We start from the raw sequence: 18,113 nt of genomic DNA, 5'->3' as shown, positions 1-18,113 counted from the left end.
TTGATAAAGATCGGAGCGTATTCCCCATTATGTGACCTTCGGAAGTTGAAGTCTTAGAGGTGTTTAGGGACAGGTTGTTCTCTGAGCACTTATCTTGTCCTTTATTTTCCGTGCCTCAACAATTCTAGTGCTTATCTAGGTACGTCTTAAACTATACGAAAGTAAATGTCTCCATCATTCCTCCACTTTATAGAAAAAGCAGTGAAAAAAAAAGTCTGGCATGAACAAACAGCTGAAAAAAGCCAGCATTAGTTTCTAAATAAAAATTCAAAAAATGTACAGAACGAAAAACTTCTAGATCCCCAGGACCGACTGAATCGCATCAGTTTTGAAAGATTTGGCTATCCGAGTGCACTGGTTGCCATCGTTCTAGATTGGATCCCTCAGATTTGTAGCAAATATAAACTTAGAACTTAAAGAAAGGATAGACAAAAATGGGAAACAGAAAGCAAATTAGCCCACCATCAATAGTGGGGGAAATTCTGGAATCCATTATTAAGATATTGGTGGCAGGGCCCTTAAAAAATAACAAAAAGATTTTGCTGTTCCACACATTTGGGCGGCACGGTGGCACAGTGGTAGAGTTGCTGCCTTATAGCACTTGCAGCGCCAGAGACCCGGGTTTAATCCTGACTACGGGTGCCGTTTGTACGGATTTTGTATGTACACCCTGTGACCCATTGGGTTTTCTCCGAGATCATCGGTTTCCTCCTACACTCCAAGGACGTAGAGTTTTGCAGGTTAATTGGCTGGGTATATCTGTAAATTGTCCCTAGTGTGTGTACGATAGTGTAAACGTGTGGGGATCGCTGGTCGGTGCGTACTCGGTGAGCTGAAGGGCCTGTTTCCGTGCTGTATCACTAAGACTAAAACATACATGACCACTTTGGTTTCTGAGGAGCCCTATTTAAGTTTAAGCTCAGTTTATGTTTAGAGATGCAGCACGGAAACAGGCCTTTTGGCCACTGAGTCCGCACTGACTAGCGGTCCCCGCACATTAACACTACCCTACACACACTAGGAACAATTTAAATTCATACCGAGCCAATTAACCTACAAACCTGTACGTCTTTGGAGTGTGGGAGGAAACCGAAGATCTCGAAGAAAAGCCACGCAGTCACAGGGAGAACATACAAACTCCGCACAGACAGCACCTGTACTCGGGGTTGAATCCATGTCTGTGCTGCTGAAAGTGTTGTAAGGCAGCAACTCTACCTCTTCACCACCGTGCTGCCCTTCTCTCTCTAATTATCCCTTTTATCTTAATGTTCTTAAAAGATCGCTTTGGATTCTCCTAATCTTATCTCCCACTACTATCACATGTCCTCTTTTTGACCTCCTGATGTTCTTCTCAAGTATGTTGCTCAATCCCCTACACACCCTGATGAATCACCTCCAGGTGAACTAAATGCCTTTTATGCATTCTTTGAAAAGGAGAAAAATGACATACCTGCATGTGCTTCCACCCTGAGATCTGTCTCTGAAGCAACGTCGGAGCATCCTTCAAGGAGCTAAATCCATGCATAGCGTCCAGCCCAGATGGCATATTGACCAAGTGCTTAAGACCTGTGTGGATCAACTGGCTGAAGTATTACACAACCTCTTGCTTCGGAGGTTCCCACCTGTTTCAAAAGGCATCTTGGTGCCCAAGATGAGCATGGTGACCTGCCTCAATGACTACCGTCCAGTCGCACTCACACTGTAGTGAAGTGCTTCAAGTGGTTGTTCATAGCACAAATCAACACCTGTTTTTCTTTTCACTGTGGGCAAGCGGCTCTCAGAAGCTGAGATTCATGGGGGCTTGGCCAAACTGATATTGGACAAATGGAAGATCTAATCCACCTCAAAACTGGCTGGGCCAGACATTCAGTCTGAGCTCACAGGTTCATGATACTGTGGAAGAATTGGTGTTACTGACCTCCTGTAGACCCATTGATCAGTGAACGAATATTTGACGTCAGTCCGCAGAAAGAGCAACAATAGAGACACAGAATGAATGGTGTGGAATCTCGGTTTCATGTCTGGACCTTATTTGGAGAAAAAGTGCTGGAGTAACTCAGCGGGTCATGCAGTACCCTTTGGAGAACATGGATAGGTGGACATTTCAGGTCAGGACTCTTCTTTAGACTCGAAGGGATCCAAACTAAAATGTTGCCTTATTTATGTTCTCTGGAGATGTTGCCTGACCCGCTGAGTTACTCCAATACTTTGAAACCTTTTTGGTAAACCAACATCTGCAGTTCCTGGTGTCTACCTTATTTGGAGGATTGCTTTCAAAGACTTACCCAAATTCATTATCCTTTAAAGTGATGAGTAGTGGTCCTCCCAACTTGACGTCTAATTGGTCAAGCTGACAGGTTTCTGGAAGGCCACGGCTACAGTATAACTAACTGCTTCCCCATCAGCAAGCCAAGGGCAATGTTAACTGCATTTTGTGCTCAGCATTGCAGAACCTTGGCAGCAGCCTGTGAATCCATTGAGTATCAGTCAGTACAGGCCAAAGCAAGCTCCAGCCAAGGGAGTGAAGACAGCATTGGCACCACACGAGGCAGGGGCCCAACCTTTGTGATGAGCAGAAAACCCTGGACTCCAGGGGCCCAGTGAAGACACCGATGAGCAAGTGCAATAGATAGTGATTGGGACTCGACCGATCACGCACTAGAGCCTAAGTATTACGATTAACCGTGTATGAGAATGCATGAATAAAGCTGTTTGCACTGGGATCCAAATCGTGTCCTTTAGTTTGCCTCGAAAGTAAAGCACCTGGGTAAAACATGCTAAAAGAAATATTGGTCGAAGTGCTCAGAAAGAGCAGGAGCAACGGTCTTATATGTTATGTTTTGTGTATTGTCTGAGGCTGTGGGCCTGTGATGCAAGATTTTCATTGTACCTATACCTCACTGTACTTGAGCATCTGACAATAAACTCGACTTCATATGACTGACTTTAGTCGGCTCCTGCTACGCTTTATGTAAGAGTATCCCATGGAGTGCTTGCAAATTCATCCATTACAATGAAGAATGACTGCAAGGAAGTATTATTAAATTTAGATTTTAATTTTTTTTAAAGTGTGTCATTATGATTTTTTTCCTGCATTGTCATTATTTTGGGGGGGTTTTGATTGTCTCATACATTTAAACAAATTTACTTTTAACTAAGTCAGGAGCTTAGCTAAGTCACTGGGAAAGTAACTTCCTGTAGGGACAGGGTAGTCCTAGGTTTTCAAAGGTTAATAAGACGTACTTTAAATATATAACTCTATACTCAAACTAAAGGCAAACTATACATGCTATATGTATGGAATATAAAACTCTCATCATCCAGATGCTGACACTTTGACATTGATAAAAAGGTACATCTTTAATGTTAAACACAGATTTAAGCAATTGTCAAGTAAATACTAATGACATCTCTCTGCAACTCCTTGGTTTGCTCATCTGTTCCCAGGCACTTTTCCTTGCAACCGCAGATGAAACAATTGTCCCTGTAATTCCTCCCTCACCTCCAACTGGGGACCCCAACTGCCCTTTCAGGTGAGACAGGTTACATGCACCTCCTCCTACCTTGTCTATTGCATTAATTGTTCTCCGTGTCACCATATCCACATCAGTGAGATGAAAGTATAGATCAGGAAAATACTTTGCTGAACTCTTGCGCTCTGCGTATCAGGGCCAGCTGGAGCTCCTAGATGCTGGACATTTTAATTCCGCTTCCCATTCTGACCATATGGCCTTGGCCTCCTCCACGGCCACATGCAAACTGGAAGGGCAGCACCTCGTATTCTGTTTGGGTACCCGACAACCCAATGGCATGAACATTGAATTCTACAAATCCGGGTTAACTGCACCCCATCCACATCTACCCAGCTCCTCTCCCTTGCACATCTTTCTTTCCACTCCCCCTGCCTATGTCACGCACTTTCTGTCCCATCCTCCATCTGCTCATCATCCACTATTCCCTACCGAGGGTCCTTTATTTATCTATTCCAACCCCCCCCCTGTATTCTACCCATCATCCTGATCTCTGGTTCTGCACTTCAAGCCTGTGTGACTGTCTGTACCCTTCACTTCCCCACCCGAGCCAATGGCCAATTAACTCATCCTTGCCTACATCCACCTATCACTTGCCAGCTCCTGCACTACCCCTAACTCTCACTTCATTCTCCCAACTAGCTCCCCTCTACTCACCGGGTCAGCAACATCTGTGGAGGGAAATGTACAGATGCTGCTTATCTTGAAGAGTACCAACACGAAACATCGTCCATCCATTTCCCTCCACGGTTGCTGCCTGACTCGCTGAGTTTTTCCAACTGTGTGTTTTTTGGTTCTAAATTGTGTGTTGTGTCTCTCCGATTGACAATAAAACAACCCTAACAATCCAAGACCACAGTTCATTTTCTTCCTATTAACTGGTATTACCATTGCCACGGTGTAAGAGGTAGCTTTTTCCACAGATCATTCAGTTCACAGACGAATCTGAAATAGCTTGCTGCTGTCTAGTGAGAAGCAGGCATCTGTCCTGACACTAAACAGGTGTGTTGCAGCTTAGGCTAGTCTGAATATAAATGTTCCATTCTATGAACTAGGCACAATTGTGCCATCATACCTGCAGGAGTTAAATTTTCAGTTCTAATATTTGTTTCTTCACTTACCAGGAAATATCTTTTTTTGTGCAGTTGGAGTACAACATATCTTTCCAGAAAGGCATTTGAGTATTCTAGCAAACTCCGATCCTTTCATTGCAAAATTCTGTGGAAAATAAAGTGTAGCAGGGTCTTAAGGATTCCTTCCTCATTAATGTGTGTGCTTAATTCAGAGCAGGATCTGATCCTTTTGGGAGCAGATTCTTGCAGATGCTTCATGGATTGGTTTGGGACTGTGAATCTGCTAAATATTACGAGGTATGATTTATAAACATAGTTGGAAAGTTTATTAAAAAACCCTTTCCAAAGAACACCACTCGTCTCAAGCCTCTCTTTTTCTTTCACATGTGTAATCATTTAAATACCTACTAAAAACTTGGTTTCCTGTTGAAGTGTGTAATTGGGTAACATTTAAATAACTTTCAAAAATAACAATAAAGGAATAATTCTATACTGATGGCATAGTTGGCAGAGATGATTGATGTAGTCATTTGCTTCTCACAGACGTGGCAGTGTCCAATGTCACCAGCCATAACTTGATACAGGCTAGAACTAAAATTAGTTTAAAAATACTGCAAAGATGACTGGTCAGGAACAAGCAATCAGCAGCTTGTGTGTTTGGAGATCATCCTCAACTTTGGCTCATTTGTTGGACAGTAAAGAGTTTTGTCCGCTATATTGTTATTTTACATCTAATCCAGATACAAGTTCGATATTGGGCAAAACAATGCTACAGGCCCAAGTATGGAGAAATTGCAATTTAATCAGTGAAAATAGTTAATAATTCTTGGTTGCAGGTCATGGAGCAGTGAAAAATATATTTTACATTTCATATAGAATGCTGGAGATATAAATAAGCCATACTTATTGAACGTTTTAATTCTAAAATAATTTCTTTTAGGCAAGTATTGAAACGATTTCTTGCAATTTATCCATTAAAGTTGCAATTTAACCATTATTAAAGTTGATATGACTGTTCTATTTACACAATATTCTTAATTGTATCTGACCTACTACACAGTAACATCTTACATGTACACACTCATATATACCATATACATGTATAAAACAGGCTACACAGTTATGATATTATTCTTATTCCATGCAGCTGACAACAGATGTATATCTGGCTGCTTTTGGTCAATTCAAAATCTCAGGCTGTATCTGATGTTTTGCACAAGTGTTCGCACATTGTTAACACTTGTGTTGACACATTGTGCATTTATTAATTCATTCATTAATACAGATTGATAAAATATTCTAGAGAGGGGATACTGCAATTAGGAGGCATCATCAAAAAATGCTGATTCAAGTTCCACCTTGATATTGTTGCATTGCAGTCACCTGAGTATCTTGTTCAGAAGATATGCTGGTGTCAGTTTGGACTGAGCTTTTTCATAACTTGTCATTCGTAAAAACTAAAGGATAAAATGAAAAATGATAGAAAAATAAAAGAACTAACATTTTCATCAGATCCTTCATCAGTATTTATCTGGTTTTTACATTTGGCTAAAATGTTTATTATGCAACGATTAATCATATTTTCAAAGTTAAGATTGTAAAACTTTTTCTTTCACATACCCAAATGAACTCATTAAAAAAAAAATGTAGTTGTATCTCCGACACATATATTGCAAGATCGTATTAGTTTCTGTGAGGTGCAAATGATTTTTTCAGGAATATCTGAAGATGATTCACAAGCGAGGTTAAAGGTGAAATATATCATCAAATTACATCGGCAGATATCAGGACAGATGGCCACAAGCTTAGTCGGAGAATTATGAATGAAGGAGCATCCGAAGAATGGGTAAAGGTACATGTAGGGATGGAAGTACGGTACCAACTTTTTTTGTCGCACCCATCTGACCAATATCTTCTGGCTGTCCAGAACTTTTTTAAATTAGTTTAGTTTAGAGATACAGCACGGAAACAAGTCCTTTGGCCCACCGAGTCCACACCAAACAGCGATCCCCGCACATTAACACTATCTTACACATACTAGGGGCAATTTACATTTACACCAAGCCAATTAACCTACAAACCTGTACATCTTTGGAGTGTGGGAGGAAACCGAAGATCTCGGAGAAAACACACGCGGTCGCAGGGAGAATGTACAAACTCCGTACAGACAACACTTGTAGTTAGGATCAAATGCAGGTCTCTGGCACTGTAAGCGCTGTAAGGCAGCAACTCTATTGCTGCGCCACTTTGCCGCATTTTCCTCACCGTTAATCTTCTGATCGATTTTGTTATCCTCTATAAATCTCTTAATTATGGCCCTTTTGTTTAAGTGCAAATTATTAATATTTACCACAAGATGCAAGGAATTTAATAGTGCAATAGAATCACTGCATTAAAACCAGGCACTAAAATTTCTGTTATTACTCTTCACTTTAATAGCTCTTCCCCCTCATATTGGATATGATTACCAATATTTCACAATCTTTCTCTTTAACAATTAATATTAGTACTGATCACCTGTTTTGCAAAGACAGACATAAAATATTCAAACAGATCTCTACTCATGTCCTTCACCATCATTTTCAAGATATGCTTTCAGTCTCCAACACCTCAAATTCTCCTTTTCCTTTTCCTTTGCGAATACAAAATAATTTTAGGGTCTATAATGTCAACCTTGATGCACGAAGATACAGTAAATATGTGTTCATTTATAAAATTACTCATTTGAACTATTTATATATTGAGATTTTAGACAGCAAACAAGGTGCTGGAGGAACTCTGTGGGTCAGGCAGCAAAGGGATATGCAGTGTCTTGACCTAAAACATTGACCATGCCTTTGCCTCCTCAGATGCTACCTGACCCAATGTGTTTCTCCAGCAAGTCGTTTTGTTCTCCAACTTCCAGCATCTGCAGTCTTTTGCTTCTCTCTCTCCCTGGAGATTGGTGCAAACTAACTTGACAGTATTATGTTATTGAAAAATCAAGCAGTCCACTCTTTCCCCCCCGAGAATGGAGTCCAAAACTAGAGCGTAAGGTTAGGGCTAAAGGGGAAACAATGTCACTTGTTATTCTTTCCCAGCTTATGTTCTGTCCAAAATTCCTCTCATCTGGAATTCTTGGTTATGACTCAAGTTGTAATGCCACTAACATTTAAAAGAAGGGCTTGCATCACTTTTTACACAAAAGGGTGGCACATTGGTAGAGTTGCTGCCTTACAGCGCCAGAGACCTGCATGTTCTCCCTGTGACCACATTGGTTTCCTCCAGGTGCTCTGATTTCCTCACACATTCCAAAGACGTGCAGGTTTGTAGATGAATTAGCTTCTGTTAATTGTTGTGAGTGAGTAGGACAGAACTAGTGTACGGGATGATCGCTGGTCTACTCAGTGGGCCAAAGGTCCTCTTGCCACATGGTATCTCTAAACTGAACACGTCCAGCATAATCGATCCCGGGTGCTCTATAGATGAAGTAAATTCCAAATATAGCTGTTGGAATTCTAAGGCCACAAAATGTAAGAAAAAACAATACAACAACCTGTATTTATTTTTAGGAATATTAATTAACTAAAAGACTGGAAATAACTCCTTTACCCCATTTAAAAGAAACCAATCTCTATACACACAGCACCCCCTCATTTATTGCGTTCCATAGAAACATAGAAAATAGGTGGAGTAGGCCATTCGGCCGTTTGAGCCAGCTCCACCATTCGATATGATCATGGCTGGTCATCCAAAATCAGTACCCCATTCCTGCTTTTTCCCCATCCCTTGATTCTGTAAGCCCTAAGAGCTAAATCTAACTCTCTCTTGGAAACATCCAGTGAATTGGCCTCCACTACCTACTGTGGCGGAGAATCCCACAGATTCACAACTCTCTGGATGAAAACGTTTTTTCTCATCTCAGTCCTAAATGGCCTACCCCTTATTCTTAAACTGTGACCCCTGGTTCTGGACTCCCCCAACATGGGGAACATTTTTCCTGTCCAATCCCTTAAGAATTTTATAGGTTTCTACTATAATATCCCCTCTCATCCTTCTAAATTCCAGTGAATACAAACCCAGTCGACCCATTCTTTCATCATATGTCAAGCCCGCCATCCTGGGAATTAACCTGGTGAACCTACCCTGCACTCCCTCAATAGCAAGAATGTCCTTCCTCAAATTAGGAGACCAAAACTGCACACAATACTCCAGGTGTGGTCTCACTAGAGCCTCCTTGCTCCTAAACTCAAATCCTCTCGCAATGAAGGCCAACGTGCCATTAGCTTTCTTCACTGCCTGTTGTTACCTGCATGCTTACTTTCAGTGACTGATGCACGTGCACACCCAGGTTTCATTGCACTTCTCCTTTTCATAATCTGACACCATCCAGATATTAGTCTGCCTACCTGTTCTTGACACCAAAGTGGATAACCTCACATTTATCCACATTGTACTACATCTGCCATCTCACCCAACTTATCCAAGTCACCCTGCAGCCTCAAAGCATCCTCCTCGCAGCTCACTCTGCCACCCAGCTTTGTGTCATCCGCAAACCTGGAGATGTTACATTTAATTCCCTTGTCCAAATCTTTAATGTATATTGTAAATAACAGGGGTCCCAGAACTGAGACTTGTAGCACCCCACTAGTCATTGGCTGCCATTCTGAAAAGGACCCGTTAATTCCTACTCTTTGCTTCCTGTCTGCCAACCAGTTCTCTATCCATGTCAATACCCTACGCCCAATACCATGTGCTCTAATTTTGCATACTAATGTCTTGTGTGGGACTTTGTCAAAGGCTTTTTGAAAGTCCAGATACACCATATCCACTGGCTCTCCCTTATCCATTCTACTTGATACATCATTAAAAAATTCCAGATTAGTCAAGCATGATTTCCCCTTCATAAATCCATGCTGACTTTGACCGATCCCATCACTGCTTTCCAAATCTGCTGCTATTACATCTTTAATGATCGATTCAAGCATCTTCCCCACTACTGATGTAAGGCTAACTGGTTCATAATTCCTTGTTTTCTCTCTCCCTCCTTTCTTAAAAAGTGTGGTTACCCTCCAGTCCACAGGAACTGATCCAGAGTCCATAGAACATTGGAAAATGATTACCAATGCATCCATGATTTCTAGGGCCACCCCCTTGAGTACTCTGGGATGCAGACCATCAGGCCCTGGGGATTTATCTGCCTTCAGTCTCAACAATTTACCTAACACAATTTCCTGACTAATGTGGATTCCCTTCAGTTCCTCCCTCCCACTAGATCCTCGGTCCCCTAGTATTTCTGGGGGATTGGTTCTGTCTTCACTAAGGAAGACAGAAACAAAGTACATGTTTAACTGATCTGCCATTTCCTGGTTTCCCATTATAAATTCACCTGTTTCTGACTGTAAGGGACCTACATTTGTCTTCACTAATCTTTTCCCCTTCACATATCAGTCCAGTAGGTTCCCATCTTCAGGGCAGGACTTAGATCCACACCTTTTCTTGGAAGCTTTCTGATACAATTTGCACTCCAAAGGCATCAGATCCCAGGAAGAGGTATCAGACTAGAGGTTGTGGGAATATAATATTTTCTTCAGAGATGGAGATGGAAAGGGAGGGGGAAAATATCTGCATTCTTGAAACCAAAGAACAGTTGATAGAAGTCTGGGCACAGGTGACGCACCAGAATATAAACATTAGTTATGCGAGAAAAAGTAGAAAAGAAAATGAGTAATGATTAATATCATTCTTGTATGTTTGAATGTGTACTGGCTAATTATATCACAATACAAGCATCATTAACCATTGATTCATTAAAATTCAAAATCTTGTATTTACGACTATATCTTCCCAAAGATATGTCTATCTTCACAAAGCATTACTGTGCATATCTAATCATGTTCAAGCGCCCATGCTTTATAGGGCAATAATATTGATCAATACTATAACTTTGGACCGTAGCAATTTAAAAAACGTGCAGAACTGAATGCCTTACCTGAAGAAAGGATTCTTTAAGTCCAGTAGGTTCCCAGACTTGAAGCCTGTCTGGTCTACCATAGCCATAATATGAATGTCGTAACTTTGCCTGCAATGTGAAGGCAGAAGAAAACCCAAGTAAACCAAACTCATTTTCCCTGATCTATTTATTAGAGCCTGGACATTGATGGAAATATACAACCGGTGGTGCAGCGGTAGAGTTGCTGCCTTACAGCGCCAGAGACCCAAGTTCGACCCTGACCACGAGTGCTGTCTGTGTGGAATTTGTACGTTCTCCCCGTGATCACGTGGGTTTTGCCCGGGTGCTCTGGTTTCCTCCCACACTTCAAAGACGCTCAGGTATGTAGTGAATTGGCTTTGGAAAAGAATGTAAAAGTGTGTAGGATAGTGCTAATGTACAGGGATTTCTGGTCGGTGTGGACTCGGTGGCCCGAAGGGCCTGTTTCTGCACTGTATCTTTAAACTAAACTAAACTGATAGCAATACGTTTTTATAAGAACCTTTTGACTGTCGTCTCATCTCCATAGTAGACCTACTGATGGTCACAATGCACGTTGAGTTATTACTGATCTATGTCTAAAGATACCAATAGTGCTTCATACAGATAGTTCAACCCTTTCATGATGTAGTTGAGATATTTGGATGCTGTATCCATTGCAAAATAATTTAACATTCAACAAAAGTCTGCATTTTTTGTTACCTTAGTCTCTATTAGTTTTAAAAAGTCCTCTCCTAGACCCTCCCATGATTGGCAGGTTGTGCAACATAAATCCTACCATAAACTTTCCTTAAGGTTTATCCAATGACTCTTCTGGCATCAGTCACATTTCACTAAAAAGGATAACCTGATTTGGTTATTAATCAGTACAATAATGATGGTTATTGTATAATAATGATGGTTAATTTCTTCCCATAGATTGAAAGACCATTGCACTGAACAACTATGTACATACTATGCTCAAACCCAGTTAGCTAGCGACACACCTGCTTCTACGCTAGTCATCCACCCTCAGCAAGTGGCTGGGTACACTCCTACCCCTCCGACAGTGGGATCACAACAAAAGTGTGCTCAAAAACATGATCAGGCGAGCAGATGAGATGCAGTTTGCAATGAGACTAGGTTAGTGGCCAAAGATTAGTCAGGAGTTGGGGAATGGAATTAGGAGTGGAACCAAGAAGCATTGCCAGAGGTCAGGGTCAAAACATGGTTCGAATTGGGAAACAGGGACTGAAGCACAGGTGGGAATATTTATTAGTTTGTACCCATAGAACGTAGCTCACATTCACTGCTTACCCAATGTTAAAGAACCATAAGACAACTTTCACTCGTCAAAAATATGTAAAAAATGCAGTTATAATAATAATAATAATAATATTCATTTATTGTCATTGCAACGAGTACAACGAAATTTAAAAAATAGCCAATCCTGACGGTGCGTACAAACATATATGCAATAAATGCAAAAACAAATAAATACATAAATACAATTAAATACAATTATATTAAGTACAAGATTTTTTAACGGTGTTGCCTAGTGCAAAGGTAGTGTTCAGTTCTCGTATGGCCCTGGGGTAAAAACTGTTCTTAAGTCTGTTTGTTCGGGATTTGATCGACCTGAAACGTCGACCAGAGGGCAGATGAACAAACAGACGGTGGCCGGGGTGGGATGGATCTTTTATTATTTTGCCTGCTCTACTGAGGCAGCGTAGGCTGAACAGGTGCTCCAGGGAGGACAGTGAGCAGCCGATGATCTTCTGGGCCGTCGTGATGACCCTCTGAAGGGCCTTCCTGTCCTTTTCTGAGCAGCTGGCATACCATGTGGTTATACAGTATGCCAGCACACTCTCGATGGAGCAGCGATAGAAGGACAACATGAGCTTCTCCTGCAGGTTGGTTTTCCTGAGGATCCTCAGGAAGTGGAGTCTCTGCTGTGCCTTCTTTACTGTGGTGATGGTGTTGGTAGACCAGGTAAGATCCTCTGCGATGTGCGTACCCAGGAACCTGAAAGCTGGTACCCTTTCCACACAGACCCCATTGATGTAGAGTGGGTCGTAATCTCCACTGGTTTTTCTAAAGTCAATTATAAGTTCCTTTGTTTTGGAGGAGTTCAGGACCAGATTGTTCACTGAACACCATGCTGCCAGCCTTTGGATTTCATCCCTATAGGCTGTCTCATCTCCTTCTGAGATGAGTCCAACCACAGTCGTGTCATCCGCGAACTTGATGATGGTGTTGGTGGGATGGGTGGGGGCGCAGTCGTGAGTGTAGAGGGAGTAAAGGATGGGGCTCAACACACAGCCCTGTGGTGAGCCGGTGCTCAGTGTAATGGTGGAGGAGAGGTGAGGGCCTATTTTGACGGTCTGGGGGCGGTTGGTCAGGAAGTCCTTGATCCATTGGCAGATGGTTTGGGAAAATCCAAGGTCGGAAAGTTTGGTGACCAGTCTGCTCGGGATGACCGTGTTAAAGGCAGAGCTGAAGTCGAGGAAGAGCATCCTCACATAGCTCCCCTGGTGTTCAAGGTGGGTCAGTGCAGTGTGAAGAGCAGTGTCGATGGCATCCCCTGTAGACCTATTTGCTCTGTAGGCAAACTGGTGTGGGTCGAAGGTGGGTGGGAGGCTGGCTTTGATGTGCTGCAGGACCAGTCTCTCGAAGCACTTTGTGATGACCGGTGTGAGTGCTACCGGACGGTAGTCGTTAAGACCGCTGATGACAGACTTTTTCGGCAGTGGGATGATTATGGCGGACTTCAGGCAGGGAGGGATGGTGGATTTTAAAAGGGACAGGTTGAAGATTTTTGTGAAGACCTCAGATAATTGGTCTGCACATTCCCTCAGCACTCTGCCCGTCACACCATCGGGGCCTGCAGCTTTCCTGGGATTCACTGCTCTGAGCACGCGCTTAACATCATACTCCTGCACAGTGAAGGTGTTGCTGTCAGGTGCTGGAGAGGGTGTAATATCTGCCACTGTAGCTTTCACCTCGAAACGAGCAAAGAAACAGTTAAGTTCCTCAGCCAGCGAGGCGTCGCCGTCGGCAGTCGTGCGGTTGCTGGTCTTGTAGTTGGTGATGTGCTGGATGCCTTGCCATACCCGCCGTGGGTCATTGTTGGAAAAGTGGTCCTCAATCTTCCTCTTGTAGTACGCTTTGGCATCCTTGATGCCTCTCTTCAGGTTGGTTCTAGCAGCACTGTATAGAGCTCTATCACTAGACCTGAAGGCGGTGTTACGGTCCTTGAGGAGAGACCTGACATCCTTTGTCATCCAGGGTTTTTGATTGGGATACAACCGGATGCGTTTGTCGACGGTGACATTGTCAACACAGTTTTGGATGTAGCAAAGTACAGTTGATGTGTACTCCTCCAAGTCCTGATCCTCAAAAATATCCCAGTTGGTCCTTTCGAAGCAATCCTGCAGCTGCGAGGAAGCTCCTTCAGGCCATGTCTTAACAGTCTTTATGGTGACTGGAGCTTTCCTCCTGAGTGGGGTGTATGCTGGAGTTAGGAATATGGACAGGTGATCTGACTGCCCCATCGTGGTAGTGGTGCTGACCTGAAACCCTTCTTAATATTTGAGTAAACCTTGTCTAGTGTGTTTTTCCCCCTGGTAGCACAACCTATGTGTTGTTCAAGTTTCGGGAGAACTGACTTTAGGTCTGCATGGTTGAAGTCCCCGGCTATGATGTGGGCTGCTTCTGGATATGTGCTCTGTTGTGAGTTTATTGCACCGAGCAGGTAGCCTAAAGCTGTGCTAGCGTTAGCATTCGGTGGGATGTAGACTGCTGTTACTATAACCCCTGTAAATTCGCGAGGAAGGTAAAAAGGCCTGCATTTAACTGTTAGGGACTCCAGATCAGGAGAACAGTGGCTATCTATGATTTGGATGTTAGTGCACCAGCTGTTGTGCACGTAAATGCATAACCCCCCCCCCTTGCTCTTACCGGAGTCGATGTTTCTGTCCCAACGAAACGCTGTACGCCCGGCTAGCTCAATGGCTCCGTCTGGGATAAGTGGATGAAGCCATGTCTCTGTTACTAAGAGAATGCAACAGTCCTCCACGAGTTTGTTTGCTGATATCTGTAGTTTTAGTTCGTCCATTTTGTTGATGATGGATCTGGCGTTGGTGAGAAACATGCTGGGTAGCGGTGGTTTGTGTGGCTGTCTCTTTAGCTTGGCAAGTATACCGGACCGGCATCCTCGCTTTTGCTTCCTGTTTCTCCTCCGCCTGCGACGCCTGTTCGCGCCGACAACTATCCACGGAGCGCCCGGTGTCCTGGCTATCTCTTCCGGTATATTTCGCGGGTGTGGAAATTCGCGCACAAGGTCCCGATTGCACTGGAATCCGATGATCAGAAGGTCCTTTCGGTTGTAGGTAGGATTTGCCTGATTTTCCTGGTTTGCATGACTAAAATGGACTAACAGACATAACACAGATAACACACATAAAACGCACCGAAAGGGAGAGCTGTGAGCCGCTGCGTCCGTGCGCGCCGCCAACAAAGCATGTCTGTTCTTTTAACAAGGACCTTAAGGTCATAGGTGATAGGAGAATGAGGCCATTTGGCCCATCAAGTCTACTCCGCCTATTCAATCATGGCTGATCCATCTCTCCCTCCTATCCCCATTCTCCTGCCTTCTGACACCCGTACTAATTAAGAATGAAGACCTTCAAAATAATTACAATTTAAAGAAAAACATTTCAACTACTAACAATAATAACACAAATGTGGAAGAATTGTTTCACCCTCATTTCTCAAGTGAGAACACTGAGTTCTTTTTTGTAAAGCAAGATACAGAAGATGATTACATTCATATATTCGAGAGACAGCGCGTAATTCTGTGGGCCATCGTACAAGATTTCGTGATTGTATATCACAGTTGATTTAAAAACATATATTGTCATTTTCATCTGGACAGATAAGATCCAAGGTGATCTCTGGCACTGCTGTCAACAGAAGTGATTTAAAGGAGTGTTCATTTCTTTCATTCAGCTGATGAAGCATCACCATGGATGGGTGAATATTTAGTCAGGTTACTTACCAGTTTTTAAAACTGGGGGTCGTGTAGTAATACAATGCAAAAATGGTGCAGATGTCTCATGCCAAAAGCGATCTTTGTGGTCAAAAAGACCTTCACGTTTGTAAACAGTCTGGTTGCCAGAGAGAGATATAATCCCTTTCCCTTACTCTCAGTCTGAAGAAGGGTCTTGACCCGAAACACCTTTAATCCAGAGATGCTGTCTGACCCGCTGAGTTACTCCAGCTTTCGATAGAATTGATAGATTTGGAATGGGGTTGTGGTGAGGACAGGTGACAATGGCTCATATCCTCCTTACTATCGATGGGAGGTGATTTATCCATCAAAGGGTGGCAGAGAATTTGGAGACAGATACATCAACACAGATGCTTCTGTGGTAGTACATGTTGTTGCCAATGTATATGGGAAGACAAACTATGTTTTTTGGTAATGTTTCAGGCAACTCCTTCAGCACTATGTAAATGAAAGTAAGCCCACAGTCCAAATTTGCACACTAAGCAGCCTGTGTCAGATGGGAAGAATGCTTGTCCATTTACAGGCCCACTTGTAAATCACATCAGGTAAGCTTGGGCGTCAATGCAATTTTCTATTTCTCTGGCTAAGCTGAGGCAAACCACTTCCCCTCTCCACATGTCTCACATTTAAGCTGATTATGGTGCATTTTTCCCTATCTTCCATCTAGGAGATCCACCTTTTCTATTTGTTACTCATTCATCTTAAATTCTGTCTATATCAAATAGTGATAAGACACATCAAGGCCATTACAATCTAGTGCATTTTACGCCTCACCGTTTATTTGCCACGAGTAAAACTTTCCCTGAGAATGTCTCGCCTTCTTTAGCAAACAGCGGGGTCTGTAGGAGACAGCGCACCTGGTACCAATGTGTCAAAGGTTCAGCAGGAGAAGTCGACAGCCAAATTGTTTTTCTGAAAGAGACAGTATTTTGGATTTTTTGAAAATACATTAAATCACAAATCTGAACGTAGACTTAATTTGATACGGCGATAGCAGAGAAAACCAATGGAGCAAGTTTGAGAAAAATATTAAGGGCTGCGAGTAAAGAACTTCAGTGAAGAGCTAGCACAAGTTTCTGTAATTTGTTTGTATGATTGTTTTATGTGTTGTAATTTCTATATAGAGAATGAAAATAAAGTGGAATACTAAAGATAAATTATGAGCCAAGTGAGTGGTGGCATTGTGTGGAGCAATCAGAAGTGACGGAGAGCACTGGAGAAAGTGGTGGAAGAGGAAATACATCATTCTTTCTTCAATTCTCTCTAATCTTTGGATTATAGTTTCTCTCACGGGTTTTAAAGGGGATAGGAGGAAAAAAGGGAAAAAAATGCAAATGCGAGGTGGAAATAACATTTCATTAAAGATGCTTAAAATACTTTAAAAATGTTCATGCATAAAGTTTTTTTTTAACTTCAGGCACTCCAATCGGTTTCATAGTCAATTAAGTGTATCTGAAGTGTATGTTGGCTCATATCCAATTACAGATTATTAATGAAGAGGATGGGCAATGTCTCTCAGCTCCATAGCTAAATTGTAAGTAAACATTCTTCTCCAGGTTATGTTTTGCATTAATCCATATACATAAAGGGCAAAACTTGACCACAAAGTAAATAGAAAAGATTGCACTCAGCAAATCTTTCAGTATTATCACCTCTCAAATGTGTTGCCATCTTTCCTATAATTACATATCTGAAATGCTAATAAGATTTTCATACAAGCTGCTATATTAAAATTCTCCTCATCAAATAACAAATGATTAGTGATCTTTATCCTTTGCATCTGCAATCTTTGATAAGGTATTCTGCTTCATCATCTTCCCAAATGTTTTCTTGTCATCCAAAATGGTGGAATTTTCCTTGCTTGATTTCACAATTAGCCGGTGATTATACCAACAGCATATCCGGAAATGGCTTCTCACCCTACACCTAACTACAACCTTGGACTGTGAAAATTGGCATTTCCAGTCACCGTCACATCTCCTGAACGAATAAGAAAAATGCACAGATATGAAGTCCAAATAAACAATGCAAAAACTCTGTTCCATCACTGCACCAATTATTTTCAAATATCCTTATGCTTTCAGGTAGTCAGTTCAATAACCAGTTTTACTCAGGGCAGCGACTTCTTCCCCAGCCACAAACACTGCACTCTCAATGCCATTTTTTGTTTTTCAGACTGATCTGGACTGCTCACAATTTCAGCATTCAATTTGATACTGATCTGAGCTTCAAGACTCTACATACAGTGCATTCAGAAAGTATTCAGACCCCTTCACTTTTTCCACATTTTGTTACATAACAGCCATATTTTAAAAAGGATTAAATTCATTTTTTTAAATCATCAATCTACACACAATACCCCATAATAAAAAAGCGAAAACAGGTGTTTAGAAATTTTTGCAAAGTAATCAATGAATTTAATCCATTTAAAAATAAGGCTGTAACGTAACAAAAATGTGGAAAAAGTGAAGGGGTCTGAATACTTTCTG

The 18,113-nt window shown here is 42.1% G+C and overlaps 1 protein-coding gene across 2 annotated transcripts in view; it reads right to left on the bottom strand.

Moving 5' to 3' along the window:
- Window positions 1–3,414: 3,414 nt before the first annotated feature.
- Window positions 3,415–18,113, bottom strand: part of carm1l (coactivator-associated arginine methyltransferase 1, like) — a 68,916-nt gene continuing 54,217 nt past the window's right edge. The window contains exons 11-13 of one of the 2 annotated variants that reach the window (XM_078396067.1): window positions 16,399–16,536; window positions 10,575–10,664; window positions 3,415–6,060 (exon numbers count right to left, since the gene is read on the bottom strand). In XM_078396067.1, the coding sequence (XP_078252193.1) occupies window positions 6,048–6,060; window positions 10,575–10,664; window positions 16,399–16,536 (241 nt within the window). In that variant the 3' untranslated portion in view covers window positions 3,415–6,047. Of the gene's footprint in view, window positions 6,061–10,570; window positions 10,665–16,398; window positions 16,537–18,113 lie in introns of those variants that run through there. The other variant, XM_078396068.1, reaches the window with a different exon arrangement.

The sequence above is a fragment of the Rhinoraja longicauda genome, chromosome 3 (genome assembly GCF_053455715.1).
Source record: "Rhinoraja longicauda isolate Sanriku21f chromosome 3, sRhiLon1.1, whole genome shotgun sequence".
In the NCBI taxonomy this organism is placed as follows: domain Eukaryota; kingdom Metazoa; phylum Chordata; class Chondrichthyes; order Rajiformes; family Arhynchobatidae; genus Rhinoraja; species Rhinoraja longicauda.
The sequence above is the reverse complement of the archived record's forward strand: the minus strand, read 5'-3'. Positions and strand labels throughout refer to the sequence as shown.